The following is a 22,910-nucleotide window of genomic DNA, read 5'->3' on the forward strand; positions in this document are numbered from 1 at the left end:
GCCTGTGCTTATGTCATCCGCCGACCCGAACTCTGGGCGCGGGACGGGGAAGTCCACCTAACGCGCATAACATAACTTGAGACGGGAGTAAATAATCATAAACTTGAAAGTACCGAACTGGTCTGGTTTGGATGGTACGTCAGCCCATCGGCTGCCTCAATTCACCATGTCATCAGCTATGCAACAGCGAAAGGCAGAGATTCTCGCCAAGAGAGCGAAACTTGCCGAACTAAAACGACAAAGAGAGTTGCGCCAGCAGGAGTTCTCGCAAAGTCGGGCCAACAGCGGTGATGCTTCCGAGGTAGGGGACATTCTTCAACACAACCAATATTCTACAGGAGAGTCATGTCTTTTTTAACTCTCCCCACCCATTATAGGTTGTGTCCCCAGTTCCTAGCCGTGCTGATAGCAGAGCGGAGCTCGATGACCTGATCTCACGTCTTGTGGACCGCCCTGGGTCGGCATCCATCAGCCACGCAGATGGCCCCTCACGCAGAGGGAGCAGACCGAATTCAGTGATTAGCGCTAGCCAAGTGAGCGGAGACCATGCCGAAGCATTCATTCCTGCTGCGCGGCCAGTTTTGCATTCGATCGCCGTCCAAACCGTCGGTGCAGAGCCATATCCTACAGCACCACCCCCTGAACCAAAACCCGAAATCGTTACATACAGCAAAGGAGTCCAGACAGATGACTCGAAACAGCCACAAGATAATTCATCGGTCGAATCTGAAGAGGAAGACGGGCAGGATCCTACAGGCACAGGTAAACGCTTAAGCAGGAAGGAGCGCGAGCGCGACGAAGAGATCCGGAAGAAGCTTCGCGCAGAAATCGAGGAGGAGTTGCTAGCTACCCAGCAGAAGGCAGAACATGACGCCGAGGATGAATCTTCAAAACTACGGTATCCATTGCGCACACTGGATGATGATGAACTGAAGGCAGTGACTTCTTCCGAGGATTTCCTGGACTTCGTTGAACGTTCCGCAAAGGTTATTGAGCGTGCTCTTGATGAGGAATATGACGTACTAGCGGACTATGAGCTTGGTGGACTTGATGGCGATGTGGAGGAGGATGACGAACATGGAAAGAAAAGGAGAGGCATCAGAGAGGTTTGCCAGTTTTGGGACGAACGATGGAGCAAGAAGCGCATGATCAGCGACGTGAGCTTTTCTCCAAAGGTCTGTCACCCGCGATATTAGTTTTCCCTTGTTATGCATCGCTGACGAGCCACCTATAGTTCCCAGAGCTTGTTTTAGCTGCATACACCAAAAACCCATCCGCACCTCATGAACCGGACGGTCTGGTTCAGATTTGGAACCAACACCTGCAATCCCGCCCCGAGTATGTGTTCCATTCTACATCCGATATCTTGGCGGCCAAGTTCTCTCCATTCCACCCTAATCTTATCGTTGGCGGTTCGTATTCCGGGCAGGTTCTGCTTTGGGATACTCGGTCATCGCGCGCAGGTGGTGGTGCACCGGTACAGAAGACGCCTCTGACTGGTTCTGGGCACACCCATCCAGTTTATAGCATTTCAATCATCGGCACACAGAATGCCCATAATATACTTACTGCGTCTACGGATGGCGTGGTTTGTGGCTGGACTGTAGATATGCTGTCTCAACCTCAAGAATATCTCGAACTTTCTACTCCCCCGCCATCTAAAACCGAAGATCTCGCTCCCACGACCATGTCATTCCCACAATCCGATCCGACATTTTTCATCGTTGGCACAGAAGAAGGCGGGATTTACCCCTGCCATCGCTACGACCGAGCCGGTGCTAAGGCCGGAACTGATCACCGTCTCGCGTACCGCGGCCATGCAGCCCCTATCATGTCTACAGCCTTCCACCCGGCACGGGGCCCTGTTGACCTGGGGGATCTGATGCTGAGTTCTAGTTTGGATTGGAGCGTGAAGCTATGGCGTGTTCGGCCACCAGCAACCACCGCGCCGGCCACCTCGGCCATCTCCACGACACAGGTTGTATCTCCGATTCTCGACATCAACCGCGAAGACGTTGTCTATGATGCTCGGTGGTCTCCCCACCGCCCTGGAGTTTTCTCCCTCGTCGACGGTGCTGGAAACCTCGAAGTTTGGGACCTCTACACGGATACGGAAGTCCCCGTCGTGCGGACCACCCCGTCTAAGGGTCGTGGTGGCATCTTGACGAGTAGTCTCAACAAGGTGGCCTGGGAGGAGCGCGAGGGCAGGCGAATTGCCACAGGTGGGTTAGATGGGGTTGTCACCGTCTTTGAGGTAGGAAAGGGCCTTAGTGGCACTCCCGAAGATGTGCCAGCCGAGGAATGGGCCGGAGTGAAGCGACTGGTGGGGAAACTAGAGCAAAAGGACCGGATCAACTGAAGCGATAATTAGGTTTGCGATTGACATAGATCGCTTCGCTTTTCAACCTCCAGCGGACGGTCAATGCGGCTTGACTCTAGACTTTGTGCGGGGAGTGTTGATCCCCCGTTGCCTGAATGCCGCAAGATCTTCATCCGCAGGCTATCGTCCAGTTGCTACAGCATGGTAGCCCCTCCCTTTCTCCCGCTCATTTTGTACCAAACTTCGTTGCATGGCGTCTTTATGTAGTTTTTATCATATACCCCTCGGGCAGCTGTTGATGTATGTATGCATTTGTTGGACCAGGAAGGCAGGTTCTCTGGATTTATACTCGACCTGACTTAGAAGGGCATTAAAATGTAAATATTCTACTTTCCAGATCTGCGTGGCGGGAGTGATTCGGTGTTCGGTGTTCAGCAAGGCAATTAGCGGTATCCATGCCATACGTGTCGCCATATTCCTGTATGTCTCAGGCCGACAGGAGCTGCCCTGTTAAATGATCTCCACAAGGGCTCATAATCTGCAGGGATTTCCCAGCACTACGATTCCCGATCTGGTCCGGATGGACATGGATCCCATCTCGGATCTGTTACGTGATGGGTAACACTTGGGCACCTTGTCGATGAGGTGCCAGACCATCCCTCCAGACTGATTCAGGAATTGGTCACTGGTGCTCGGTGAAATGCAAACTATTTTAGTTGAAGTTACTAGCAAAGTGAAGTATCACTCCAACGGTTGTCTGATCTCGGGTCATTTCTGGAATCTGCGCGCATGATGGAGAAGCCCCAGCTCGCATGACGGTATGAGGGCCTGCGAGCCCTTCAGTTCCATTTCGGGCCATTTCGAGAGGGGGAAGTGTGTATGGCATGCATCCATGGCTATATTGAAGGGAATATACTTTGAAATGACGGATCACTCACCGCTCATCTTCTGGAACTGAATGGCATATGCGGTGTCAGTGCTTGGGTCCGACGGCTAAGCTCCACCAGTATTGGGAGAATGTCAACACCTGAGGAGGTCAAATGATAAAGTTTCCGTCAGTGGCCAGTAACTTTCCTAGAGACGGCAGAGTGAATGTAAGCAGCCGAGTAAAGAAAAAAAGAAAAAGAAAAGCCCCAGGGGTACAGCACCAAAAGCAACGTTCCTCGTTAATCACATATCGTCTGCAAAAATGGCGCACGGATACAGACCCATCGGAGGATATTCAGGATCTCAATAGGGCGCGAGAGAATCCGACTGTCCCCAAGCAAGGTCATTCATTCCAGTCACAGACTCAAAAAGTTGGAGAGTTTGATTTTTTTTCAGGGGATCGACACGGGAACCTGATGCCTTGCATGGCACATGCCTGAGAGAAATCGATCATTGGAGTGCTGGCGGTTTTAGGGCTTGTCAGGCTGTTGACTCTAGACCGATGAGAGGGGAAGCGTTAAGCCCCTTGCGGTATGGGGCTGCCGCAATGCCGATTGTTTCCCCAGCCAATCCACCGCCCTCGTCCTCCCATGAGACCGCATGCCGAGCACCAATGGAGCCTAAGGCCGCCCCACCTGCGAGAGGGTCCTTATCGATTGTCGACCCCACGGCTGGTTTGGTCGAACTAACAACAGACTACTGTGAAGGAGACTCCCAACTATTGTGATACAAACTCACATTTCAACCCTCGTCTACTGCTGCAAGGAAGCTAACTGATCGCACCGCTGCATTCCATCATGCAATGGCAACCACCTTCGGCCCCACGTGGCCCTTCAAAGCCCGAATTGCAGCCGATCCTCAGGCCTGATCGGGTCATACAGGAGGATGAAGTTGCTCATATAAAGGCGGCGACCTGGTCGCCAGAAAGACCACGTCGTCCCTGGGTGCGCACGACTCTCATCACGCTGCTGCTGTCAATCATGAGCATCATTTCGTTGCTCGCGTTCTTCTCCCTGGGCCTGGGTATCAACGGCCTTCCCCATGCCCGCCCCTCCAGCCCTTCATACGGCAAGCCGGTAAACCCTATTCAGGACACTCCGATTAAGAACGTGGTATGTTTCATTCGTTGTCGAATACTGAATGGTTACCCTTCGCGACCTTCAGTACTAAGTAACAATATAGGTGGTATTGGTCGAGGAGAACCTGAGTTTTGATGTGTTTGCCGGTGGCTTGACATATAACTCCAAGATCGATGGGTTGGTCAACCGCGAGTACTGCAACCCGTCAAATGCTTCCGATCCATTCTCAGAGAAGGTTTGCGCCAAACCGATCGCGAAGAATGTGGCTCCCGATGATCCGGACCACAGCATTACGGGTGGAAACCAGCAGGTGTATAGCACCTACCACCCCAACGCGAAGAATGATATGCCTGGCATGCAGGGTTTCGTCACGGAGCAGATTGTCTCTTACGGGCTCGGCTCCGATTTAAGTCGTGCTGCAGAGGTCATTAACTACTACACACCAGACCACGTGCCAGTTTTCAATGCCATGGCCGAGAACTTTGTGCTCTTTGACCGCTGGTTCGCATCGGTTCCGGGACCGACCAACCCCAACCGTGCGTATCTGACTTCGGGCACCTCGCATGGTCACGGTCAAAATGACCATGACTTTGATATCTCCAACTTGCCTCAGGTGTCTATCTTTGAACAGCTCTCGGCCGCTGGCATTAGCTGGATCAACTACTCCAACACCACTGGTTTCCTTCCAGATTCTTTGTTCTACCAGTGGACTGCCAAGAGTGGCAAGGGCACCACCAACGTGAAGCCTATTGACCAGTTCTTCAATGATGCTAAAGCCGGTACGCTGCCTCAGTTTACCTGGATCAACCCAGAATGTTGCTCGTACATGTCCTTCCACCCACCCTCTCCGATCAATATGGGCGAGGGCTTCATTAAGAGCATCTACGAGGCGTTGCGCTCTTCCCCGCAGTGGAATGAGACGCTGTTCATCCTGACTTTTGACGAGCACGGTGGTTTTGCCGACCATGTATCTCCCCCTGAGAACGTGCCGGCTGGCGATAACCTGACGTACACCGAAACGGCCAAGGACGGCCAAGAGGCCACCTTCCATTTCGACCGTTTGGGTATCCGAGTACCTACCGTTCTGATGTCTCCGTGGGTGGGCAAGGGCGTGGTTCAAAATAGCCCGACTGACCAGCCTAACGAATTCACCCACACCTCTATCCTCAAGTATGTGGCTGAGCTCTGGAACCTGGACATCCTCACTCCTCGCGTCGACTGGTCTCCCAGCTTCCGAGGGCTGATCACCAACACGTTCCGTGAGACGCCGGCGAAGCTACCTGAGCCGGCTGATTTTTAGAAACGAATCTGTACAGTCTAGACTCGATATCTAGAGTAGCATATGACCATGATGACGATATAATTATGACAATAACCGTTTCAATTAAATGACTGCAGGCAACAACAAAGATTTTGCCTTTGTGGAAACTCCCCATTCCCATCTAAGGAACCATTACATTAGTATGCCTTGTAAATTGGCTCAGCCTCCACAACCTTGAGGTCTAGTCAGGGGGAGCCGGGTATATACTCTTCCGCAATTCAGAATATAGTGTTTGGTACTCGTTAAGTATCTCTATCGTTCGTTTCTTTTTGAACTTAGAATGTCCTTTGATACCAGTCCAGAATCGGTTTGCCGTTTTCTGTAAATGTACATGGGCGCAGTTCAGCGTTTGTTTTCCTCCTTGGAAATAGGTCTTTTCGTATATATCAGATGCTAGATGTGAGGACGAAAAGACCTGATTCTCGGAGATAAAGATAAAAATTTAAATTAAACGCAATACCTTTGGTAACGTTTAATCCTGTTTGCCCCTGATCAACAATTGGTACTGGCAGTGATTGGAGACCCAATTCTTCAGCATCTTATCTCTTGATCGTTAACGCCGAGGGCTCGGCGATAATTACCCGTTCTCTCTTAGCGGATTCAAAAGAACAGAAAAGCGTGCCAAACACTCAAAGAGACACGCGTCAGACAAGACGAATGCCAAGATGGAGACAAATCTCAGTCATTTTATCTCCCTTGAATGTTGCTGACATGGTGACTCCATCATGGGTACATAGTAGCTTTGCAGACTCAGAGATAAGGGCTGGACGGAGAGATCAGATAAGGCCGGAGTTCAGCCGATCCGCAACATCAGATAACAGGGAATTCACGACAGACTCGAGCCTCGAGGAAGAGCATTTGTCTTGGCATCTTGCCACGCAACCTGGTGACGACTGCCTGAATAGATTTAAGGATGGCAAAGCGTTGATCTGCCGCTTGGCCCACAAGCTTGATACGAATCCCGAACCTTATGATGTCCAAGACAGTGACCTCAGTCACCCGGCCTTGCAATAAATAGGACGATACTTTCCCTATGGATACTCCTAGATACGACCTCATCATTCGTTCTTTCTTTTCGCATCCTTTGGACACTTGTTGACCTCTGCCGTTCTTTTAGTTTGAAAGATGCGCCAACATTCGCGCATGGCCGTTGCTGCTTTGGCAGCAGGAGCAAACGCAGCTTCTTTCACCGATGTGTGCACCGTATCCAACGTGAAGGCTGCCTTGCCTGCCAACGGAACTCTGCTCGGCATCAGCATGATCCCGTCTGCCGTCACAGCCAGTCCTCTCTACAACCAGTCCGCCGGCATGGGTAGCACCACGACCTATGACTACTGCAATGTGACTGTCGCCTACTCGCATACCGGCAAGGGCGACAAGGTGGTCATCAAGTATGCATTCCCCAAACCTTCCGACTACGAGAATCGCTTCTACGTTGCTGGTGGAGGAGGCTTCTCTCTATCCAGCGATGCAACCGGAGGTCTCGCCTATGGCGCTGTTGGAGGTGCCACCGATGCTGGATACGACGCCTTCGATAACAGTTACGACGAGGTAGTCCTCTATGGAAACGGAACTATCAACTGGGACGCCACCTACATGTTCGCATACCAGGCGCTGGGAGAGATGACCCAAATCGGAAAGTACATCACCAAGGGCTTCTACGGCGACAGCAAGCTCTACACCTACTACGAGGGTTGCTCCGACGGAGGACGTGAGGGCATGAGTCAAGTTCAGCGTTGGGGTGAGGAGTACGACGGTGTGATTACTGGTGCCCCGGCCTTCCGTTTCGCTCAGCAACAGGTTCACCATGTGTTCTCCTCCGAAGTGGAACAGACCCTGGACTACTACCCGCCTCCGTGTGAGCTGAAGAAGATCGTGAACGCAACCATTGCTGCTTGCGACCCGCTTGATGGAAGAACCGACGGTGTCGTGTCCCGGACAGATCTTTGCAAACTCCACTTCAACTTAACCTCCATCATCGGCGAACCGTATCACTGTGATGCGGAGACGAGCACCTCTCTTGGTTTCGGCTTCAGCAATGGCAAGCGCAGCAATGTTAAGCGCCAGGCCGAGGGCAGCACCACCAGCTACCAGCCCGCCCAGAATGGCACGGTTACCGCACGCGGTGTAGCGGTCGCCCAGGCCATCTACGATGGTCTCCACAACAGCAAGGGCGAGCGTGCGTACCTCTCCTGGCAGATCGCCTCCGAGCTGAGCGATGCTGAGACCGAGTACAACTCTGACACTGGCAAGTGGGAGCTCAACATCCCGTCGACCGGTGGTGAGTACGTCACCAAGTTCGTTCAGCTCCTGGACCTCGACAACCTGTCGGATCTGAACAACGTTACTTATGACACCCTGGTGGACTGGATGAACACCGGTATGGTGCGCTACATGGACAGCCTTCAGACCACCCTCCCTGATCTGACTCCCTTCCAATCGTCCGGCGGAAAGCTGCTGCACTACCACGGTGAATCCGACCCCAGTATTCCCGCTGCCTCCTCAGTCCACTACTGGCAGGCGGTTAGGTCCGTCATGTACGGCGACAAGACGGAAGAGGAGGCCCTGCAGGCCCTCGAGGACTGGTACCAGTTCTACCTGATCCCCGGTGCCGCCCACTGCGGAACCAACTCGCTCCAGCCCGGGCCTTACCCTGAGAACAACATGGAGATCATGATCAACTGGGTCGAGAACGGCAACAAGCATCCCGTCTCAATGCCACCGTTTCTTCGGGTACCTACGCTGGCGAGACCCAAATGCTTTGCCAGTGGCCCAAGCGCCCTCTCTGGCGCGGCAACTCTACCTTCGACTGTGTCAACGACGAGAAGTCCATTGACAGCTGGACCTATGAGTTCCCGGCCTTCAAGGTTCCTGTATACTAGTGTGCTTGTGTCATTACTACTTTCCACTCATCTTCTATACCGAGTGACGAGATTTGAGAACCCGATTGGCTTCTAAGTGAAGTTAATCTTCCCGACTTTCATTCTTCATTTCATGCTTCCTGAGCACCTGGCTCGTTTATCTATACATTTTGAATATCAAACCCCGGTTGAGCGTACATACACAACCTGAGGCCAACCGAGACAAATCTACAATCTCTTCCTTCCAAGTAACATTCCACCGAGCTTGTACATAGATAATCACACAAGACCAATATCACAGCGAGGACTACTTCACCCATAACTTCTACACAAAAGCGCCTCAACTGACAATAAACTCTCAATCTTAATAAACAGTTACCTATATCTAGACATTACATAGAAAACCAACCTCTCAACCCCGCATCAAAGCCCCAAAAACCCCCTCTTCCTCCCCTTAGCAGACCTGGACCTGGACCGTCTCGAGATGGCCGAATTCCTCGTATTAACACGATCGATGTCGTACGGATTAGCCTCATAACCCGGCGTCCCGTCACGCACAGTCGACAGCGAGCTCCTGCCCGCAGACTCCACCCTCTCCAAGTTCTGTCCCTCACCCGCACTCCCCTCCCGAACCTCCTCATCAACAACCTTCTCCTCCTCCGGAGAGACTGTCTTCTCCGCCAACCGCCTCATAAAGTCATCCGCCTCGGCAGCATATTTACACTTCCTGCGTATAACCGCACCATACCTATAGAAAACAAACGGAAAAGGCACACAAGCCAGGGCCAAGAAGGCCGGGATACAGGACGCCCAATGGACGCCCAGATTGCGATACATGTAGGTGGTGAAGAGGGGGAAGCCAGCGCCGAAACAGGATCTGATGATGGAGTTTGCGGCGAGCACGCTGGCGGCGTAGATGGTGTAGGCGTCGATGAGGTAGGACATGATGTTGAGGAAGACGAGGACCATGCCGAAGCCGAAGGGGGCGGCAGCGATGATGCTGACGATCCAGTGGACGGGGGTGCGTTCGTCCAGGCGAACCAGAAGAGGCCGATGGGATGGCGAGGCTGCCGAGCATGGTCGGGGGAGGCGGCCTCGGGGGCGCGAAGCCGTGGTGGGCTCTGGTGGATTGCGACGTAGCGGTTGTTGTCATGCATGTTTAGGGCGACGGCGAGCATCATGCCGATCATGACGCCGAGGAAGGGGAGCGAGCCGACGCCCTCGGACCAGCCGCGGAGCTGTTGGAAGACGATGGGGAAGGCGTCAAAGAGCATGTACAGGGTGCCGTAGATGATGGCCATGTAGGTTGAGAGGAGGAGAACGATGGGCTCGGCGAAGAGGAGGATCCAGGGCCGGAGGAGGGCGGTGCCAAAGGCGCTCGTCATGGTTACTTTGCCGCGTTCAAGCTCGAGTTTGCTCCGGTGTACTTTGCCGGTGAGCGCTGTGAGGCGGGCAGCGCGCTTGCGGAGAAGTAGCGGAGCGTAGGTTTCGGGGACGAGGAGCGATTCCACGATCCAGATCAGGCCGGTGAAGGTTGCGAGGAAGCCTTGTACCCAGCGCCAGCCGGCGTTTTCGCCGAGGAAGCCGCCGATTACGGGGCCTAGGGTTGGACCTTTGGTTGTTTTTTGTTAGCTGGAGTTGACAACGGTGTGCGGTGGTGTAGGTACATACCTAGGAACGGTGCGCCGGCGAATAGGCTTGTTGCTAGACCTCGTTCTTCTGCCGGGAAGATATCGGCGATGACACCCCCGGCGTTGTTAGTGGCGAGGATCCGAACGAGCCAGCGAAGAAGCGCAGAATGATCAACGTCCAGCTATTTTGTGCACCGGCGGCGCCAGCACAGAAGAATGCGAGAGCGCCATATGAGACGAGAAAAACGATCTGGCGACCGATCAGCTCACTCAGAGGCGCCCATACTAATGGGCCAACTGCAAACCCTAGGACGAACAGTGACACGCCCAGCGTCGCTACTTCCTCGCTGATGCCGAAGTCTTTGATGATTTCCTGGATGCTTCCTGCATACGCGGAGGAGGAAAGCGAGACGCCGAATGTGGCGAAAGCAACAGTAATAGTGTAAGCCCATTTCAGGGACTTGTTAAGCAACATCGGGTTACGGGGATCATCAGGGATCCATTCCACAATGTAAGGGTCATCATCTGTGCCGGAGCCGTGGTAGGGGTGGTCGATTATTTCGGGCGTGACAACGCCTTGGTCGGTGAGTAGACGCCAATATGGAACTCCCTGGGGTCGAGGGGCTTCATGGATATAGTCTTCGGATATCATTCCAAGGGGCCTGTGTGGATACAGTTGTACTATTATTCATACTGTGTAGTGAAAAAAAGTAAGCAAGGTGGACATGGATCGAAAATGAACTGTTTATATACACGACACCGTTGCTGACACCATGAGATCAAAATCTGAGAGATGATAACATCTACAGATCAGATGCTAAAAGAATAGTCTGGTGAATTGCAACACTATTGGCTTAGAAAGCTGTATACATCGGGTGGTCGCTCCACTTGGGTCATCCTGCAGCCCGCTTTGGTCCACTACCGTCGACTCGGCTTGTACTTCGGCAAGCCGAATTGCTTGATCCCGTTCAAGTCAGTGCCGAGGTTCGGCTACAGGATTAGATGCAGTACCGTGTTCCTAGACAGTGGACTGCGGTTCTAGAACGATTACTGGGGCTGGGACATATATGGCATATACTTAAATAAGCTAAGATGAAGATAGAATGTTACTGGGAATCTGTTAGCAGGTGATCACTCCACTGTCGCATTTCCATGATCATTTTTCGTGATCAAAGAGCATATATATATATAGTGGTAGCAACCAAGTACATTGCAAGCCATACCGAGACTTGTACATATTTTGGGAATACTGGCAATAATGCCATGGTTTTGCGGGAGATATATATTCTGTTCTCCCACGTCGAGGACAGATTATGCCGTGCTTTTAGGCCAAGGCAGGATTAGTTCTGGCTATATTTGCCAGAAAGATACAAAACGATGCGCGCAAAAATATATGCAAGTAGAGGTAAAAGAAATAAAAAAAGAAGATGATCCCAGAGAGGCTCGAACTCTCGACATCTGCGTTATTAGCACAGCGCTCTAACCGACTGAGCTATGGGACCACTTGTTGATAGTTTGGCCCCATAGTTGGTACTAGTTAGTACTAAAGTTGGCGCGCCCACTTATTAATGTTGCCAACCAAAGGTCTGTGAGCGGAGACCTTGTAGTTTCCGCATTCAATCCCTTCAATATCCTTGACAAGCGCCAACGGCTCCCAGTGCCAGATCCATTATTTTCATATTTATACACCCCTGTACGTAATCTATATAGCGTTCGCATTCACAAGGTCTAGCGTTCCTCCTGATGTAATCTTGGCCCGTATAAAATCTAGTGGTGGATGTGGTTGGAGAGCTTTTCTATATTCTGTAAACCAGTCGTTTCCAGTCAATCATGAAAAATTTCCATGCAATCTTACGATGAGGAATTGCCTGGGGGCTTACTACATGAAATATAACCGTCTAGCGCCTGGTCATTTCCGGGGAGGTCACCTTTGTGTGAATATTCCTGTTTTCGTTTAACTGGCCACCATGACCTTTGTCAAAACCCCCGTTCGGGCCTTCACCAGCCCCTATTCATTATCCAAGGTCGTGCAACCTTCCAGCACTCAGCATCGATGTCGAATCATGGCAAACATGACTGACTTGACTGAACAACCTTCAAATAGAGCAGAAGGCTCCATTGCCTCGGCTTTCGCCTCTCTATCCAACCAGTCCATTGACCTTCCCGCACGACTTCTACGCCTGAAACAAGATATCTCGCGAGGAAACGGGGATGCCATCTTGGATGGATGGCACCGGCTGTTAGAACGAGTAGCAGACGACAAACTAGCGCAGTGGGATTCTCATATGATCCCAGAAATCGAGTTCTCCGCGATCAAATCCAACAATGGCAATCTTCCGGACCATGCCAAGCAAGCTCTGAAGGAACGGGGCCCGATCATTGTTCGGGGAATCGTGTCCCCTGGGGAGGCTCTTGCATGGAAGCAACGCATTCGCGATTATGTATCTGTAAACCCTTCCGCGACAGGGTTTCCCGGTGACTCTAGCGTGCTGTATATCCCAGCTGCCCCACTGTGCGAGGTCAATAGTTACTACCTGAGACACCAGCGGAATCAATTTCTCCAAAGCCGCTGCCCCCCCCTGATTTCCCTGGCGGTGTCGGCGAGAGCCAGCACAAGCACCGAGGCACTCTGGACGATTTATCCGATCGAGGCAAACGTGCTATGGGTTGCTTGAAGTTCGACGCTCCTATTTCCGGCTCCCCGGGGCAACAAGCGGCTGCACGTCTTGCGAACACGATCTTGGGATTCGACGTTGACTAAGTGATGTGATGGGCCGTGGGGGTTTTCATTTCAGCGTTGTCGAGAACAGGGAATAAATTGCTTGTTATACGAGTGTTTCAGATCTAGTACTACACTTGGGAGTAACTGATGCCTTCACCTCATAGTATCTCGTCGTCACAATAAGCCGTATAGTTTCTGCGTCCTAAGTAATCTGTACCAGCATCATATGCTCTTGGTCACCCAGTTTCAAAATTCTCTCTCTCACCATTTACTGATGTAGATGGTTAGGTCGGCTAGTGTGTATGGTATGCAGCCACGGATGAATACAATGGGTGGAACTAACAGGTACTGCGCTGGCGATAAGCCCTTTCTGAGAAGCATCTTACGGGACATCCTATCGGTAACATGTCTCTCAATTCACTGCACAGCCTTGCTTATTATAATGAATTCTACGGCGGGGCTATCCTCTACTGGCTGATGCTTATCCATATGGCAAGCGCCAAGACACCGCAGCGTGAACGCGCCCTAAGCGCCAGCCTTGCATGGTGAGCGAACAAGGGCATCGAATAGACATTGGCTACTATGAGCTGATCCATAAGCCTTGCATTGTTTTTGGGGTAGAGCAAATGACGCATGGGATTGGAGTTGTTTTGGAGTTCTGAGATGGATGGTGGTGCAGACAGAGTCGGTAATACCAAGTGATGTCAGCTCACTACGAGTATAACATAAGATCAACATCCATAGTAAAAACAGACGAATTGATTCGTATTAATCCCATCCACACATGAAAGGAATGACATCATTAGTACGTACATCGACGTTGCAATATACAGTAAGAGACAGGAATGGGAGAGAAGACAGTTTTGCTTTTGCTTTTGCTTTTGAACAGGAATCCAGACAGAAGATTAATACTTTTGATGTGACGACTCCAAGGTCAGTCGTCCTTGGTTATTTGCCGTTCAGATTTTCTGGCAGCAGCCCCAGCAGCCCTAATCGATGACCTGTTAATATGACTACCCTCACCTACGCTAAGTAAAGACGACGTACCTCAGAGCCAGTTGGGTGCTAGAACGGAGTCAGTCAGCAATTGCGATGACGGAAAGAAAATACCGAGTAGCTTACTTCATCGCTGGCACAAGCAGGCTTCTCCGCCAGACACATGGAGAGACACATGTCCTTCTTGACAGGGGCAGCTGGCTCGACTTTCTGGCAGCAGCCCCAGCAGCCCTAAGCAGACACCGTTAATATCGTTACACTGGCCCTAAATAAAAGAGACATACCTCGTAGCCAGTTGGTTGCTAAACAAGGTCAGTCAGCGTTGCATTCTCGAAAAAGTAATATACAATGACGCACCTCGTCGCTAGCACAAGCAGGCTTCTCTAGTTGACACATGGAGAGACATGTATCCCTCTGGACAGGGACAGCTGCTTCGATTTTCTGGCAGCAACCCCAGCAGCCCTGAACACTCATTATTATGATACTCTCATCTATGAGCAAAGGGGATATACCTCAGAGCCAGTTGGTCGCTAGAACGGAGTTAGTAATTGCGCGTTGTGTCAAAAAATATAGAATGGCTTACTTCATCACTAGCACAAGCAGGCTTCTCCTGCAAACACATAGAGAGACAAGCATTGCTGTTCTCAGGAGCGGTAGGGGCAGCGGTAGCCAGAAGAAGGCAAGTCATGAAGATAGCAGAGACACGGTGCATTTTGGCGGATGAGTGGAACAATGAAGTGTTCAGACGAAGGATTGAGATGGTTGTATGAGAGATGATTTTGTATTCAGGTGTGAGAATGCTGTTGATGGATTATTCCTGAATTCAAGATGAATTGGCCCAGTACTTATACCCCAGAATTGATAATTCAACTGTGGTGGTCAGACTATCCCGCTACCCCTTGCTTTCCGGATCGTATCCTGGTGGATACACCCCGGAAGCTTTAGAAATAGTAACTCTTGTACCCCTGACAAGAAGACCTAGAATACCAAGAATTGCTAGTGATCAGACTTGTGGCTTCGGGCCGTGCGCTGTCTGGCGCCTAGTGGAGCTAAAAACGTTTTTACTACGCTGGATAAGTTGAGAGGTGTCTACGATTACAGCATTGACCAATACTTAATTGATCGTCAATGAAAGGAAGAACATGCCAGTGATCGGGAATACGAAGATAGCATATTCTGTCAGTGCCAGTGGCGATAATTGATATCGTTGCAGTGGCAGATTCCTTCATCAGAATGGCATGCAAGGGGCCTAGAACTACTTGGCGAAAATGGAACTGCAATGGCATGTTGCTTTGCATCGCATCTGATGCCTCATGCAAATGGAGAGTAGTATAGCTTTACGAGATGGAATGTTGAGTTTGTGGTATGCAAGAAGCAATATAAATTGCTATGCATGGGGTGATTTCGAATCTCGTGTGACCATTACATAAATTTCTCAAGGCAATGCTGTTAAGGATCAATGAGACCGGAGCGTCAGCGAACGTGCTTAGAGACCGTCATACCCCAGGGACACAGTGCGTTGATTATTGCATGTTGATCCTGGTTCAGGGAGTACAGGGCACTATAACAGAGTTTTCTCTACAAGTGACGTCGTTCTAGACTTCGCCTCATAGCATTAAGAAGTGGTTATGATTTGCATTATTCCTTGGCAGGAGTCTAGTACCAGTTGAGAAAAGCACAACTGTGGCCAATTCATGCATAGCTCTTATGTTATGATATCACAGTAACACTGCAGGTGGCGGATGCATATCCTTGCATGTGTTATGATCCTTTCGACAGTAGCGTATGTAAGTACTCTGATCCTTGAAGAGTTCTCGAATTGCGGGTAGAGCCGGGTAAGGCTTTTCTTGATCGTTTTCTACATTAAGTTTTCGAGGGACAAGGATCAGAAATTCTACGATTTACACATTTTATATGAGGTAACCGTGGGATAAATTGGGAGCTAATGAAGCGGCCATAAAATTGATCCCTCGGGATGTGGTTATTAAAAGATACTGAACATATCAAGACCTGCAGGGTGGATGTTAGAGTTTTCAGATGCATGTCATTTTGGTTGATCATGCGTTCTCAGTCTAGAACAGCAGCGGAGAAGAAAAATCTAGAAGTTCATGAGAAGTCCGATGGCAACCGGGCCGTTTGTAAATTTAGTGGAGACTATGCAAGTTAGGGTTTTACTCCTGTTGATCTACAGGCCTTATATTGGCTTAAGCCCCTATTTCCCGCCTTTGGTACTTTGTCAATAAGAGCTCGATTAATATCGGAGCCGGAAATCCTCGGCATGTAGCCGTATGCATGTCGGGCGGCCTCGATCATTACTTTTTAGTTTGGGCTGAGTTGTCCTAACACTGAAGTAGAGTTTTCTCGATGCGATGATCTATGAGAGCTCAAAGCGCTTTTTATAGAACTTCCTTCCGGGTGTCATTGGTGGAAATGGCTAGACTCATGAAAAAAGTAGACTCCGTAGGCTCTCTGCTCTGGATGTTGATGATAACGCTGTATCACTGCCTGGCATACGTTGTGAACCACATGTCATCTGGGGCGCTGTGCTCGGAGATGGGCAATGTATAACCATACGGCCTGCTCGTCATATTGTACAGTCTTTTCTAGTATGGTTATATTGTCGCAAGAGTGCAGAAGTGAATCATCAACATAGCAACAATTATATAGCCACAAGCCTCTTGTTTCACAACCTATACTTTTCTTTACTAAAAAGGCTCAGAGAAACCAACTCGGCCTGACATATAGCCTATGTAACACGACTCCATAGATACAAAGAACACGTATATGAACATAAAGGGTTGTAAACTATGGAGACATCAAAATCTACACATACGTATTATTCGCAATACAGTATCCCAAACCTGGAAAGCGTAGATCTAAAAGCTCTATATCTTCACTAAAGAAAGAACAACTAACTAGTTGGCCAGTTGCTCTGTTTGACCTCGAGGAGCGCATGAAGGTCTTCGGGATCAAATTTAATTTTGGGGGATTGTCTCTCGCCCTTATCTTTCACTCCTTGAGGTGTGGATGCCAGTTCGTTAAATGAGTACATATGTTGACCAGAACATGATCTTTACGATCATAGCGTCTTCGACACGACATATGTATGCGTTGAAGACCTCTTGCTTGAATTCCGTTTTAGCACGTCTTCGCTGAGTGACTAGTGGCCAGTCCACAATGGGTACACCGGATATTTAACGCATAGATTGAATCGTAAGTCTCATCTCTAGGATACTGAGAATACCGCAAGGTCCATCGTCACTTTGTCCCATGCAAATCGATGCCGTAGGCACCGAGTGTGATATCCCGATCTGGTAAGCCTCCCGCAGCACGACTGACTAGCGTATGATTGGTTGAAATAGGGTCGCTTACCACTAGTGGCGCACGGGCCATTCAAGAACTGCTTTAAATACAGCCTTGACCCCCCGTCCTTTAGAATTTTTTTCTTTTCTTTTCCAGCTCTCTTTGCCTTTTGGCTTAGATCAAGTGTAGTATCTGTTCTTTTCAGTTTAATCTCTGAAAGTGTTCCATAGGAACACAACATTGATTAATCTTATTTTTGGTCTCCGTGGCAGGGCCCCTGTGCTTGCGCATGCCTTGCCACACAGTGTCATCGGGCTTACACTACCCCCGATAGACGCGAACCCCCCTTTTTCATCAATTTGGTCGGTATACCGACTGCTTGGAGAAGAAGGCTTAGTATCGTACATTTTGCAGTTGGTGCGACTACTCGCCCCCTACAGCGCAAACAGCGACTGACATCGTTTTGTTTATACCTGGTTGCAAAATTGGCCAGTCTCCTTCCATCACGCGAAAACAGTTACCCTATCCTTTATTCAAATTGTTCGCTCCTTCAAGATGGATCCTCTGTCATGTGAGGCGAGAGTGATAGTGGTTATCTAACTTAGCCGGCGCTCTTGCGGATATTTGCGGAGAATAGATCAACTTAAAAGGCCAAGAATGCCCAATAAGACGTCGACGAGATGATTGGAGAGATCAATAGCCTCAGAAGCATACTCAATTCGCTTAATGACGTGCTTCGTGGAGAAGATTATCGCCGACGTGGGAAATGCAAGGTAATTCTCAAGAACCTGAGTGATAAAATCAATCCAAATTCTACTCAGAGCTCAACTTAGAGGCGGGTGTTTCGACATTGGAATGGACCTTGCAGCGCACAAAGGTAAATGAGGCTATCGGCAAGCCTAAGGGGTATACGCTACTGTTTGTGACTGCGTTGCAATTGATCATGTGTGGGCCAAAGTCCAAATATTCCGTTTCTGTTACACAAGATAGCAACTTAGAAAACCTATGATAACATGCTCAGCATAGTTAGCGAACTGCTGTTTGCGGAAGGGCAATGACTTTGTCAAAAAGAAAGGGAAAAAGGCAAAGCCCCCTGCTAAACTGCGACCATATTCTTTCCTCTGGGAAAGAAATGCCTATGTCCTCCAATGCGGTTAACTCCGATTCTTGTTCATTGATCCCACTCTCTTTGAGCATGTGGCCAATAACAACACGCATTTGTTGGCTTGTCCCTCATAGAACATCAGCCAGCTTGACCGTCAGCGAAGCGAAGGCGAGGCGGAGAAATCCTGACTTGAGGAGTCGAGATGCGAACGTCTCTCCAGGCTTCAAGCCTTCTCTATATGCTAGAGTACTCCATAATGCGTATTAACATTTATCAGTCTTTATTCGTGGAAAGTGTTGAGAAAGAGGGTTAAGTGGAGGCCTGAGGTGTAGCCATCGCTGAGGAAAACACCGAAAGGCATTGTTGGTTCGTTCCAGATAACCTCATGTTTGTAGATTACACCATGGCCCGACGCCAAGAAGGTGAAGACGCTCAAATAGGAGTATTCCCACTGCTTGGAATGAAGAAATTTGTGGCTATGTCGTCCTGCCAAGCGCGCCGGTATTAGAATTCAAGCTAACATGTTTATGTAACTGTCACTGCATAAAAGTTCATTTCACATCCAAAGCTGCTTAGAGAAAGTAACAATCAAGTAGCCCGCAATAGCTACTAGCCAGAGCAACCCGAGAGCAACCTGAGGGCAATACAATAGTACAACCCAGTTTCAGGGTTGCCATAACATTAGGAGTTCATCTCCAGGGAAAGATAAGAGAGAAACTGCAGGATAGGTATGAACTCTCAGATATTGCAGCTCTTATATCAATTGAAGTGACCCTTGCTGTTTAGGATGGATAAAGAGCGTGTGTGTCACTTTATATGTACATTCAACACCCTCCTCTACACTTTTTATTGTGGTATATGGTAACGATAGAGGTTTTGTCTACACAAGTCAACTCAGACTAGAGTCATGATACGGAGGAAAGAGCATACCTGGTCAACTTTGTCAAAAGTAAAACAAACTCCCTCGAAGGACAGTACACTGTTGTCACTCCAGTAGTATGTGTTTTCTATGTCTGGGAAAATCCATCTACCAGTCTGGCGACCACTGTAGACATCCGAGTTTTCACAATAGATATTGATTTGTTTTTCGCCAGTAACACGAAGGTCCTCATACCACTGATATCCACACTTGGTCGAGTAGGTACCTGTGATCAGGAAGAGATGGTCGGGTATTCTGATGCGCTTATCGTCAGCAAGACGTTGCATATTTGAATAGAGGAAAGAGATGAGACGCTCAATCGCAGATTCAATGAATGCAGTATAGACAATTGGCTCTATCGGTAGTACGATACTCGATATTCCTTCAAATTTGAGCGAAGCCATGTACTGATAGTCAGAAGCCTCATTATTGGACCTATCAATGAACAAGCATCAGAGATATGTGAGAGAATTAGTGGGAGAGTTCAGTCGATTAAACTTACTGGTAATTCATTAAGCGTAGGCCAAACATTATAGGTCCGCGTTGAACTGTTTTCGTTTCCAAGTTATTGAATATTTCATATTCCATCGTATCCCCAAGCTCTTTTGAGATTTCTGGCAAAGAACCTATAATTCGCCAGTGTTCTTCTGCGGTTCTCCAATACTCTGTATTGTAGGACACACACATTCCAGGCCGAAAATTAGATTTTTGTGGAGGGCGAAGTCCATATCCCATACCGGAATGACTATACAGCTCTGCATATCTGATTTCATCTGTGGTTGGTCTGGTATCTTCAAGGCTGGAAAAAAACATGCTATAATAGGTTTGTCGAAGTGCAGTAGATAATACCGTGGGGTGCTTTTGTGGGAGTGATTGAGCCAGGATATCCTGTAAACATTCCTGGCTATGAGAATGAAACCCCATCCTTGTTGCAAATTCGTGGTCGAGCAGATACTCCTTCCCGAACAGTAGATTTGGTGTCTTGACGAACTCAAGAAAATGTAAGCGAGGGTCCTTGGAGACCAAACTCCAAATTGGCACTGGGACGGCAAGCAAGACCAGTGAGGCATTGTCGTGGACGAGCCCGTAAACCCTAATCGATAAGGCTAGAATAGGAAGCTCCTTGAGCCAAGCTGCTATGTCTTCGGCCGTCAGTCTGGACCCGGGGCTTAAACGGACAGAGAATAAAACATCAGTGTATTCATCCGAATCCTTGTCACTGGCAACATGTTCTGCCGAATTGAGACCCGATATTCTTCTACCTGCTGTAGGCAGCACAATACTCCGTGTGATATAGGTCTGCTTTGTGTTGAGGGCCATGTAGATTGGTGATTTTCTCCTTTCTATATCGGTCATTCTGCCATCTTTGCGGTGCTCCATCAGTCTCTCGTAATCCGATTCAGGGCTCCAGCGACACTGTTGCTGAAGGACCCGGTAATGAAGAGCTGCTACTGAGAATGATGGTCCGGATTGAGAGCTTTCAAGTGCTCGAATTAGTGCGTGTGTAAATGAGTGCCCTCTGTCTGCTGAAGCAGCGGTTTCGAAGCCACAGGCTGCAATTATTTCCTTGGTCCCATTGCGCGCATCAAACCCGGCACCCCCCGCAGAGCAACAATCCAAAATAAATAACACATCACTTTTGGTGTTGGCAAACAATGGAGCATGTGCGAACCATTGCACTGTTGGGTTATCACTTTCTGTAGTATCCGCATCTGGGGGATAACTATAATGTCGAAATCAGCAATGCCAATCGTATAAACTATTATTTGATATCACGCTGAGATGGAATTTTTGTTTACTATATGAAAGACACCTATGCAGCTGCTTAGACGCACCATGACCACATTAGCTGGCGATTACTATTGAGATATCCGTGTCCAGCATAATAGATAATGACAAGATGCTTTTCTGAAGGGTTTTTCTGCCGAATTTCAAATAGTTTTTGGACGACCGCGTCATCAGAGTCAGTCGCTGGGATTCTCCAAGACTCCACTTCGTATCCATATCCGATCATGAACATGTCACTCAGCTCCCGAACTTCCTGGCTTATACCCAAATCATCGTATTCCCAGGAGAGCAGAAGGACATATGTCGAGGTATATCGAGACGCGGAGTTTGGGAACGCTGCGTTGGCGGCATCCTCCACCTTGCCTAACGTCTCTCGCAAATCTGCAATTGCGGCGTTTGGGGAGTTTGCGTCCGTGTCAGACATGCTGTGCAATATATATCGTGAAGTGAAAATAATTTTTGAGTCGTAGACATGGGCATAAGTGTCAATAAGTGTCCTGTTATGTCACTTAGTGGAGACGGTGATGGGGATAAAATGCCACACTGGTAAGAAGAAGTGTGCTCATCATACTGATATAATGGACTGGTTACAAAGTCTTATGATATTATCAGACCACATTGAGCGCCTCATCGGATTGAATTGGTTGGCTATCGAGTCTTTATACATGTGCTGTTCTGAAAAATTGGCTCCTTGAATCACGCGCACTATTTTTGATGGTGTAAGCATGGGAGCGGAGCCTTGGTGGTATGACAAGACGTCTTTGGTCTTGGGAAGCAGCATAATTGAACCTCAAAACCATAAAACTTAAAATTAATGAACCACATTGGTCAATTTTACATCTTATCAGCAGAGGCAATGATCTAGATTCTCTAAAAGAGAGTTCCTAGTCAATCACCTGCTGATCCATGATTTTATTGTAAGACCTGTATCATGATCACGGAAACAGACGTCGAGACTTTTTGAGAAGCTTTGCAAGTTTGGATCAGTCTAAATAGATTGCCACCGTCGAAAGTATTTCAGGAAGTTCGGTTGTAACTCCTTCAGAGGTCTTCTAAATCATTCACCCAGTATAATCCACCTTTTTTTCCCTCCAAAAATAATGGCGGATACAAATGACTACCAGCAGTATACCAGGTCATTGGATAGCTTGTCCATTGGAACGCCTGTGTTCCATCCAGCAACAGACCTAACTCCAGGGAGTTGTGGCTATTTTGATAACCGTGGGAGATGGAAGAAACTCCTTGACATTCCATCCATTCGGCCTGGCGATTCCCACTATACAGCAATCGAAGATTTAGGACCACTGACAATTGCGCCGCGTCAGAACTGGGGCCCAATGTACGGGAAAACGGTCAAGTGCTGTGGAATAGATGTGAAAGCCGATATGCAGTAAGTATCATGTTCCGGAAACGGCTCTTCCAGGACTTAACAAACCCAAGGATGCCTAATGCCCCGGTATCGGCGGGCGTTAATCTGAACTTCGAAAAGTCCAAGGATTTTGGAGCGATTCTACTTGTTGAACCAGTAAAATTGGCTTCATTCTCTTATCCAAAGATCTTCGATACGTGGTGTAGGTCGAATGGGTCAGCAATTATCCAAAGTGGTGAATATGGTCAAGATGTGAAAAAGCATGGGCTTTTCATTATCACCGAAGCTTATACTACTCATCATTGCTCCATAATAACCTGGAGAGGAAGCAATAACAAGCTTGGGATTGGCGTGAATGCAGATGCATTCTGCGCTGGGAGGCTAACAGGCCATGGGTTTTGGTCTCTAGCTACCAACACAGGTGCAATTCGAGACTTCCCTCGTCAACCTGACGAGGTGAGTACAATTAGCCCTTAAACACGGAGGTCTTGCACACAGTACAAGTGTACACATTGCTAATCATATGAGTATAGGGTGAGTATGCAGTATTTGTCGGAGGTCTTGAGTAC

The 22,910-nt window shown here is 49.0% G+C and overlaps 6 protein-coding genes across 6 annotated transcripts; 4 read left to right on the forward strand and 2 right to left on the reverse strand.

Annotated features, from left to right (window-relative positions):
* Window positions 1-166: 166 nt before the first annotated feature.
* Window positions 167-2,359, forward strand: ANOM_003877 (putative dynein intermediate chain; the record flags this gene model as incomplete). The annotated part of the gene is made up of 3 exons (XM_015549134.1): window positions 167-301; window positions 378-1,175; window positions 1,235-2,359. 3 exons carry the CDS (start codon window positions 167-169, stop codon window positions 2,357-2,359), a joined length of 2,058 nt encoding a protein of 685 aa, XP_015408801.1.
* Window positions 2,360-3,959: 1,600 nt separating this feature from the next.
* ANOM_003878 (putative phosphatidylglycerol specific phospholipase) lies at window positions 3,960-5,749 on the forward strand (the record flags this gene model as incomplete). Its single annotated transcript, XM_015549135.1, has 2 exons — window positions 3,960-4,359; window positions 4,430-5,749. Coding segments are annotated over 2 exons (1,536 nt in total), but the record flags the coding sequence as incomplete, so codon positions are not given.
* Window positions 5,750-6,772: 1,023 nt separating this feature from the next.
* On the forward strand, window positions 6,773-8,605 carry ANOM_003879 (tannase subunit; the record flags this gene model as incomplete). Its single annotated transcript, XM_015549136.1, has 1 exon — window positions 6,773-8,605. One exon carries the CDS (start codon window positions 6,773-6,775, stop codon window positions 8,603-8,605), a length of 1,833 nt encoding a protein of 610 aa, XP_015408809.1.
* A 326-nt stretch (window positions 8,606-8,931) lies between these two features.
* ANOM_003880 (MFS transporter) lies at window positions 8,932-10,791 on the reverse strand (the record flags this gene model as incomplete). Its single annotated transcript, XM_015549137.1, has 4 exons — window positions 8,932-9,508; window positions 9,550-10,120; window positions 10,180-10,321; window positions 10,387-10,791. The coding sequence occupies 4 exons, from the start codon at window positions 10,789-10,791 to the stop codon at window positions 8,932-8,934; spliced, it is 1,695 nt and encodes a 564-aa protein (XP_015408785.1).
* Window positions 10,792-12,106: 1,315 nt separating this feature from the next.
* ANOM_003881 (uncharacterized protein) lies at window positions 12,107-12,900 on the forward strand (the record flags this gene model as incomplete). Its single annotated transcript, XM_015549138.1, has 2 exons — window positions 12,107-12,658; window positions 12,706-12,900. 2 exons carry the CDS (start codon window positions 12,107-12,109, stop codon window positions 12,898-12,900), a joined length of 747 nt encoding a protein of 248 aa, XP_015408786.1.
* A 920-nt stretch (window positions 12,901-13,820) lies between these two features.
* ANOM_003882 (uncharacterized protein) lies at window positions 13,821-14,569 on the reverse strand (the record flags this gene model as incomplete). Its single annotated transcript, XM_015549139.1, has 7 exons — window positions 13,821-13,850; window positions 13,909-13,926; window positions 13,984-14,088; window positions 14,142-14,159; window positions 14,215-14,319; window positions 14,370-14,387; window positions 14,441-14,569. The coding sequence occupies 7 exons, from the start codon at window positions 14,567-14,569 to the stop codon at window positions 13,821-13,823; spliced, it is 423 nt and encodes a 140-aa protein (XP_015408784.1).
* Window positions 14,570-22,910: the final 8,341 nt, after the last annotated feature.

The sequence above is a fragment of the Aspergillus nomiae genome (assembly GCF_001204775.2).
Source record: "Aspergillus nomiae NRRL 13137 chromosome Unknown contig00067, whole genome shotgun sequence".
Lineage (NCBI taxonomy): Eukaryota > Fungi > Ascomycota > Eurotiomycetes > Eurotiales > Aspergillaceae > Aspergillus > Aspergillus nomiae.